The following is a 10,000-nucleotide window of genomic DNA, read 5'->3' as shown; positions in this document are numbered from 1 at the left end:
ACTCCTTCATTTTTATATTAATAACCTCGATGTAAACTTCAGAAACATTCACTGATAACCTCTCCACTGTAAAATGAAGCCTTTTAATTTTGAGAGCAATTTTTATTTGATTACATTTCGTTAATTTCAATTATTGTTTTATGTTTCTAGGACTATTTCAATGATCTTACCTATCTCATTCTGACGATAATTGAAAAGAATTTGAACTGTACTTACGTTTATTTGATATAGTGAAACTCCATATCTTGTGTTTTTTTTTCCTTTCTTTTTTTTTTTTTTTTAATCATATTATTAATTTGAAGATTGAAAAACTAGACTATACTTTCCGTTAAAAACCTGTTATTTTTGTCTCATTTTTACTTGATTAAGTACAATTTTTCTCCGATTTGAATGTTATCGTTTAAAAAGAAAATAATATTTTTTTTTTTTTTCACGTTTCTGATTTTGACAGGCGGAAAGTACATGATTCTGCACGATGGCTCGCTGCACATTTACCGAGCAGATCCAAGTGATGGTTACCCCAGCTATCGGTGTCGGACCAACCACACGCTGACGGGCGAGATTCGGGATTCATCTGCTGGGAGAGTCATCATTACTGGTAAGTGCTTCATATCAATAGTATATGAAGGAAGTTTGGCATTTTCCTATGGAGAGAATCTTAAAGAAGTAAGAAGACTTGAAATGAGTTGCAAGGGTCCTGGGTAACATGAAGATCCGGGGCTCCATTGTAAAGAGGTTCTGTATCATGTGGTAAGTGGTATATACTTTATGTTAATCTTTATCGTCATCTCCTTGTCTCTTGCCTCCACATCTATAAATATCTTTTCCTTTCTCTGCTCCTTTGTGAGAATAAAAATGTTATTTACACTATCAATCGATAATGATATTAAGAATCAGCCATTATTTTTGTCTTTACTAACATTGGTGTAAGCCTTTTGTCAGAATTAGCTTATGGTTTTCCGACGGTTTTGTTACACCACTTCTCTAAATGTGACCCAAGAAACAAAGAATGACTTTTCCCCTAATAAGCAGTTTAACTTGAGCCATTAGATAAGTGAGGCACTTCATGTTTGAACCGTGAAGTATTATTGGTCTCGGTTGAGGTTTCTTTTAGTATAGGTAGATTTTCCAGTACTAGGGGTAGCTCCTTATAAAATCTGTCCTTTCATACTCCGTATTAGACTGGACTACAACAAATTTTCATGGTAAAGTTCACAGAAAACGGACCAATACAATTCTGAGAAAGATGCCTCAAGTAACCAGTTTGTTTTAATTTTGCAAGTTCCAGATGGTTTTTAGTAAATTGTCATTAATGTAAAGAATTGTATATATCTTTTTATTTAAATGCCATCTTAATGTCATGATGAACTATTTGAAATTATGAATATTAATGTTTTAGACTTACAAGAAAAAAAATAAAAAAAAAGGATTTGTCTTGGTCACGAATGATCAATAGAGAAATACATTGGAATTATGGAAAACTTAAGAAAAATATTAGGCCATATTCATTACTTTTAATGTTGATATTGATTTTCATTATTATTGCTAACAACTAGAATTCGGTTTTCAATGTGTACCATTCAAGTGATTTTTTTCTTTTTTATAAAATTTGAAAACCATATTGCCAGAGGAGGAGAACACACCCACCAGCCATGAGTTATTCTTCATAAGCACAAATTATAAGTTTTATCTTTAGTTGATTTGGACTTCAAGATGATATTAGATTATATTTTCCCCAGTTATAACAATCTATTTGATATGTAACTCCGTATGTCAGTCCATTGATCTCAGTGATTTTGATTGTGATTTTCCTCAAGGAAAGAACAACCGGACACCGAGAAGAAGAATATTAAATCACTTGCCGGAAAATCAATGTCTTCTACACTATGAGTGTTCTGGATACGTTTTGATATTCTGCAATGACCACGATACTTTAGTCTTTTGAGGTGTTAAGATTTCTTAGGATTATATTACCTTTTTGATAAAAAAGATTATCATTCTAGAATATAGTGAAGTGAAAGATTCATTACGTGAAATCGGGAGGACTTTTTTAAATCTTATATGTAAATCAACGTATGTATATATATATATATATATATATATATATATATATATATATATATATATATATATATATATACACTGTGTATATATATATGTATATGTGTATATATATATATATATATATATATATATATATATATATATATATAAATATATATATATATATATATATATATATATATATATATATATATATATATATATATATATACATATATGTACATATATATACATACATATATATATATATATATATATATATATATATATATATATATATATATATATATATATATATATATATCAAGATGTATAGAGACTATTCACAAATGCACAAACACATAAAATGTTATAATATTACAGGCAACTAACAAAGCATACTCTACATTGTTTCTAAATCTTCATATGCTGTTGATTAAATGGGAACCCTAAAATCTCTCTCTCTCTCTCTCTCTCTCTCTCTCTCTCTCTCTCTCTCTCTCTCTCTCTCTGCCAAAAGGCCTCTTTGACAACATACCTAAACTCATTTACGTCACAGTAAAACCCCTCAACGCAGAAGTGAATGGCCTCTCTGTTATAAAACTCCCGTTTATGGAATATTGGTCTGTCTAAATGAGAGGACTTTCACCCGTAGAGCAGCATTTTCTTATTTCACTCCACTGGGCATGTCGTCGTTTTGGTGATTTGTGGTTGGAATAAACTCTGGCTATATATTTAGCTTTATTCATCGAACATAATTACCGTATCACCTTTATAAATCTACATAAAAGATATATCTCTATAATATTATCTATATTTTGTGTGACGATTTGTAATGCAGCATATTGTAGAGTGATGAGGGTATATTAAGTAAGCGAATAAAATGTACTGTATTTGATTTAAATTGAGCTCGAAAAAGTACTTAGTTCCCAAAGCTATTTTTGTTTTTATTGGATATTCTTTTATTCATTTCTATTTTATGCTAAAAGCCAGAACGTTCGTTACATTCATTAAAAAAAGACAAAATATCCTTTAAAATTGAATTTGTATTATATTGGAATTAAATTCATGAGCAAGCGTCTCTCTCTCTCTCTCTCTCTCTCTCTCTCTCTCTCTCTCTCTCTCTCCATTTATCAGTTTATTCTCCCTTTCCATTGAGATTCCGTCCCAACCCCTACTCCGGGGTCCCATTCTTCCAGCAAGGTATCTCTGCTCTCTCTTATCAGACCTCTCAGCGGGCATTCCCCTTCGGGCACATCTATTCAAGTCTATTCATATCATTCCATTCAAGAAGCAACGCCTAGAGTGGATCTCCTCGTACTCGATTACTCATCTTTACTCATCTTTCTCCTTCGAGCCACACCGACGACTCTCTCTCTCTCTCTCTCTCTCTCTCTCTCTCTCTCTCTCTCTCTCTCTCTCTTGTTGTTGGACGAACTCGTCCACCACGCTATCTCTGATCGCCAGATAAAACCGGGCTGCTCACATTCCCTTCCCCTTTTCGCTCCCTGCCTCGGTTCTCTTCAGAAAGTCAGGCATTTCAAAGTTGTTCTCGAATTCGCTGCTTCCGTTGTCATTTCTTCTGCGCGTACATTTTTCACGGTTTTTGAAAAGCGCGGATGTTGATGTTTCCTTATTTTCGTTTTCTGCAACCTTTTGGGTGATTGTATTTTTGAGACGCGCTTTAATTTGCTCATTGTAGACTGAATGGGCTGTTTGTTACCCAAGACTTCTCATTATCGTAACTTGTCTAAGTTTTGTAAAGCATCATTCGACTTATTACTATTGTATAAGCAGAATTTTTCCTAAAATTTTATCTATAACATTTTAAGCAAGATATATATCATTAATGTACCAATACTAAGGAAACGTTTCATTGTTTTTCCTTAGCATATTAGCTTTTACATTAACACACGGTTAGGATCATCTGCGGTTGTGCTTTATTTGAATTTCATGATTTTCTTTTTTTTAAGCGTTTATTTACTTTATTCTTTGAATGTTAGACGACACCGAAGAGAATGATTATCCTGATCTATAATTTTAAAGCTAATTTTTTTCTAGCTTTGGGTGCAGGTATCCAATATTTTTTAAGTCCTTTTCCTTTATTATGTAACTACTACCTCAACTTACATGTAACACACAAACACCCTATGTATATATATATATATATATATATATATATATATATATATATATATATATATATATATGTATATATATATATATATATATATATATATATATATATATATATATATATATATATACACACATATATATACATATATATATGTATATATATATATGTATATATATATATATATATATATATATATATATATATATATGTAATGTATATATATATATATATATATATATATATATATATATATATATATATATATATATATATATATATATATGTATATATGTGTGTGTACTTGTATATATAGATACATGTATGTAGGTGAAGATGTTATTGTTACTCTTTAAAATTCCGCGTAACACAACAGATAAAGATACACACATGCATGCATACACACACATATATGTATATATATATATATATATATATATATATATATATATATATATATATATATATATATATATATATATATATGTGTGTGTGTATATATACATATTCATTGATATATATTCTATATATATATATATATATATATATATATATATATATATATATATATATATAGATAGATAGATAGATAGATAGATAGATGGATAGATAAATAGATGGATAGATTGATAGATAGATAACTAGATATATAATGTGAACACATGAGAAGCGTGTGTGTCATTTCTTCATTCCTAGATACCGGAACCTAGAAAATAGATAACTTTTGGTGTGTTCTGTAGTGTTTTATCCCGTACGGTTACTAGAATATTTGTTTTCTTTTAATGATTAGTACCGAAGTGTATTTTTTTTTTTTTTTACTATTCAGAGCCCCTTCACATCTGCTATTTATAATTTTTGTTTTATATCTCTCTCTCTCTCTCTCTCTCTCTCTCTCTCTCTCTCTCTCTCTCTCTCTCTCTCTCTCTCTCTCTCTCCGACTATGTGAGTAACAGTTGGGGGCGCAGACTGTGTGACCTTAGAATAAATTTGTCGATCACATGTATGCTCATTATTCTTCGTGTTATTATTGTTATCATATCAGCCTTGTTATTATTATTATTGTTATTATTATTATTATTATTATTATTATTATTATTATTATTATTATTATTATTATTATTATTATTATTATTATTTTTATTATTATTATTATTATTATTATTTATTTATTTTATCAATATTTTAACAATATATGTTGCCACAATTGAAGAGGCCTTTCCCTGTGCACTTCTTGTTTTTATTGTTTTGATTCTGTCACAATCTTTCTTCATCTGATAGAATTGACCATCGTCTTCGGATAAAAGAAAATTGGAAACAAACCATTATTTGCACTGAAATTAGTCTAAAGCTTTATTACGGAAAACTAACCACTAAACTATTATTCAAGCATTCAAACGTATTTAAGCGTTCAAACGTATTTAGGCGTTCAAACGTATTTAAGCGTTCAAACGTGAATATTGTAAAAAGACACCAACAATCTTTGAAAACAGCAGAATAGGTATCACGTTCATACTAAACAGAGACTGGTCCCTAATCTCTTTCTAAAGCTTGTTGAATAAGACTTTAAAGGACTCCATACAATTATTGACCAATAATTGGCCAGAGAATTGCAACGCTAATTCAAATAGAGCGAGCTTGCGTGTGTTCAATGCCGAAGTTTAAACATGATTGCCTCATAGTTTTTAATAGACAGCTTCCATGAGTTGAAGAACGAACTTTTGGAAATGAGGGCCACACAATTGTTAATGCATACCTCGAATAGAAATATTACTATAATAATTTCACACGGCATAGAAAACATACTAACTTGAAAATTGAAATATGAGTTTCCTGTTGTTCTGTACTTGGAATTATGCGGATAATTTTAAGTACAAGTATCTGAACGTCATGCACATATATTTCTTCCATGAGTTATAGGGACTCTGAAGCGAATAATTTCTCTTCATTACACAGAAACACGCACGTACATAGATATACTCATGCATATATAGAACTGTATTTACCAATATGCCTTTTCTTCTAATGAACACACAGATACATACACATCCACACACAAACACACACATGCATACATACATACATACTGGCATATATATATATATATATATATATATATATATATATATATATATATATATATATATATATATATATATATACACACACACACACACACACACACACACACACATATATATATATATATATATATATATATATATATATATATGTGTGTGTGTGTGTGTGTGTGTGTGTGTATAAATCACTCTCAGAATCTGCCAATAGATTTCCAAGTAGAGTTACCAATTTCGAAACACTGACTCGATTTCGAATATGTTTCAATTGCCGGTGATACCTGGCAATTCTGGAGAAGTGGTTCCCATATTACCATGTTCGAATCGCGTGCAAGAATGATTTGCTCGTTGTACCATTTCTGTTGTGAGAATTTCCTTATACACAAGAGGAATGGCATTTTTCTTTTCTCTCTCTCTCTCTCTCTCTCTCTCTCTCTCTCTCTCTCTCTCTCTCTCTCTCTCTCTCTCTCTCTCTCATCATCTGTTTTATGTGCTTGAACACTTCTTTTTCAATGGGAAGAAATGGCGTATATTGTATGAGATTACGTTGTGTATTATATAACGTACTTATATGAACTAGAGTGTTTTTATACAACACTAGCATCTAACGTCTTATTCTTATTTTGCCTATTTAGGGAGTAAGGTAAAATAAGATGCTCTTATAGAAGCTTAGGCAACCTAAGAAGCCAGCATTGAAGTTTAATCTGTGCATGGATCAGTTGCTAAGGAAGCATGTATTGTTCATAAGGAAGCTTAGGTAAGCATTATTCTTAAGATTCTTGATTGGCAAATGTAAAAGCCGAAGTTTGTATTGACGAAAGTGCAATTATCCGGCAGAGTTGTTACCTGCGAATACTTTGGCTGACACTTCCATAAATTTAGCGACTGAGTCTTTCATATCTCTAACTCGATTACATGGCCACGCGATGGGAAATTATACAACTGCAAACGTAATGAGAGAAAAAGAAATAGGAGATATAAAATGCGTTCATAAAGGCTGCATCATTTCAGCTTATTGCAGACTCGGTTATTACTGCTCATTGCCGAGTGAAAAACTGAAATGGCACAGGAATTACGCCAGCCATCGATTCACTTTTTCTTTATTGCTGTAATTCATGATAAGAGTAACATTTCAAAGGTGGCAAAGCCTGTAGGTAATGATGTAATTTTCAGAGAAGGTCTGGTTATTTCTATTTGGGCATTCAGAAGGACGTTGAATTCCCTACTGTATGCATTCACATCTATAGAAGTAGTAATGTAGATCAGGAGTCGGCTTTTCTTTAAGACGTTTATTATATTTTGGACAATTAACTGTATTTTTTATTGCTATCAAGCTTTGCCATACTCTTCTTACTCTCGTCTTGCCTGTCTGGTATGATATTACAACCTTTTGGGAGTGGGTCTATTTTTCCGCTATGGGTTAAATCCCAGTGATTCTTCTTCCCCTTTCAATTTTTTTTTTTTTTTATTCAAACCTGAATTATATAGATAAGAGTGCTGCTCTCCCTTACCCTTGGACTTCATTTTCTTAAAGAATAGATTTTCTTTGCCTTTGATGACTTCATCTGTTTTTTATGTTTATCCCTTGCAGAACCTCATGGCAACGAAAAGCCAAGATTAAGCGTGGATAAGCGATCGACTGTGACTGTGTGGTCTGGTGAATGGGCGGTATTACCTTGTGCTGCACAGGGCCATCCCACGCCTACGTACAGGTAAGGTCTTTGAAATCGGAATTCATCTGTTTATTTTAAATCTTAATGTATACTGACTTGGTGATGAGTAACCGACTTCCGCAGGACTACTGGTTTCTGGAAGAGATGAAACCAGTGTAAAAATGTCAGTATTAAAGTAAATTAATTTGTTTAGGTAAATTCTTGTGTGAAAATTCAAAGATGGAACACATATTAGTTTGATGGATGAAATGATTTCTAACAGAATTATAAAAGGTTTGAAGTTTTCAAATGACATATTTGGATTTAAAGTCTCATAATTGAATTGCAGCCATAACTAAATAGATATGAAAGATGTAGGGTATATCTTACGAGGGTTTAATTGTAAAGTAAAGCTTGTGTAAGAATATGTACAGCAAAGGATCATCAAGGGCAATTTGTGTTACAATGATCGCATTTATATACAGTGGATAATGGAGATAGTCAGGAAAGGTCTGATGCTGGATGTTTAGGAGTTCTGGAAGAAAATGCCGAAAATAAAGGTCAACCGATGTACATTTGTACTGTGTACTTAGTTGTTGAATATCGTTTTTACTTTATTTGCAAGAAGAGGATAAGGGTAGTGACTTGACGCCCTTATTTGGAGGACACATAAAGAGAAATGGAAATGAAATATGCCTAACCTCAAAGGGAAAGGAATAAACCGACATCCTTAAAAAGAAAAAAAAATTAGATAAATAAATTACAACAACAATAAAATTAAGATACTATATAGGTAACATTTCAGTTGATTGTAATCACCACAGGCTTGGCCATTCCATTTTAAAACTTTCTAGAAATTTCGTTTCAATGAAAAAAAAAAGAAAAAAAATCAGATTTTTTTTTTTTTATATCGTTTCAATGTTCATTGACATAATCCGTACAAGCTTCATGCGGTAAAACATATTTATGTTAGTAGATGTTTTTTGCGGAAAACGGGTTGTCAGTCGGAGAGAGAGAGAGAGAGAGAGAGAGAGAGAGAGAGAGAGAGAGAGAGAGAGAGAGAGAGAGAGAGAGAGAGAGAGCAACAATGAAGGTAACACAAAAAACTTTCTACTACTTGCTTTATTTGGGTGTGACCTTTCTCTTAATTTAAGAAATCCCGTCCTGTGTTGATTTAGTTCGATGTTATTCAGCAAAAAGAAAAAAAAAAAAGAAGAAAATAACAAGAACAATACAACCGATGCTATTCATATGATGCATGTACAAAGGGCATTACCCCAGGGTGGAGGCTGGATGTGGTGTGGGGAGTGATAGAGGTCTGTGGGAACGTTTGCTACATGTGCGGAGACCTCTGGAATTAAATTCTCCTTATGAATTAAATATTCTTTAGTGCACCGAACGATACCATTGAATAGTAATTAGATCGATCAACTTTTTTCTTCTTTATTTAACCGAGGCTATTGTTTGAATGTACGCTGCGTTTGATGCTGTGACATTCATCTCCAATTGCCCCGATTTTTTTATCACCTTTTAAATTCCCTCCTCGATGGAAAGAGGCATTGAGTAACTGAATCAATGAGAGCAAGCTTTCAATTCTACGGAAAAACACGCTTGCATTCCTGATAGCTCAAGTTAAAAGACTTTCAAGTATTCACAAATATACATATGAATAGATTTATACATACACGGTAACGAATATATTATACATCTTACTTGAACATTTATGAAATTTTTATTCGTTGAAATCAGTTGACATATTGATTTAAACGAAAACATGACGAGAGTAAATAAAAGGATCTAATCCCTCTTTAAACAGAAGCGTAGGAGTCAGAATGGACTTAACTAGACTATTATTTGACTTTCCTTTTTTCCTTTAGGTTCTAATTTTTAGTTAAATAGGGAGAAATACATCGTCTATTAATTAGGAGGTACACTCTGATGGTACACTCTGAGATTACAAACAACAATGAACGGATTATTAGGACATCAAAAATTTTGTAAGGAAAATACTGAATACAGTAATCGCCAATGCTTGAAGAAAAACAATCTCTACACTTGTAAAGGATAAATTACATCCGGGAGATGGTTAAAAC

At 31.9% G+C, this 10,000-nt stretch overlaps 1 protein-coding gene across 1 annotated transcript in view; it reads left to right on the top strand.

The window, feature by feature from the left end:
• Positions 1-10,000, top strand: part of LOC137645810 (cell adhesion molecule Dscam1-like) — a 248,653-nt gene that overhangs the window by 141,892 nt on the left and 96,761 nt on the right. The window contains 2 exon segments of the mRNA XM_068378765.1: positions 452-598; positions 7,847-7,967. Of these exon segments, the coding sequence (XP_068234866.1) occupies positions 452-598; positions 7,847-7,967 (268 nt within the window).

Source organism: Palaemon carinicauda, chromosome 8 (genome assembly GCF_036898095.1).
Source record: "Palaemon carinicauda isolate YSFRI2023 chromosome 8, ASM3689809v2, whole genome shotgun sequence".
Lineage (NCBI taxonomy): Eukaryota > Metazoa > Arthropoda > Malacostraca > Decapoda > Palaemonidae > Palaemon > Palaemon carinicauda.
Note: the sequence above shows the minus strand (reverse complement) of the source record. Positions and strands in the feature narration are given on the sequence as shown.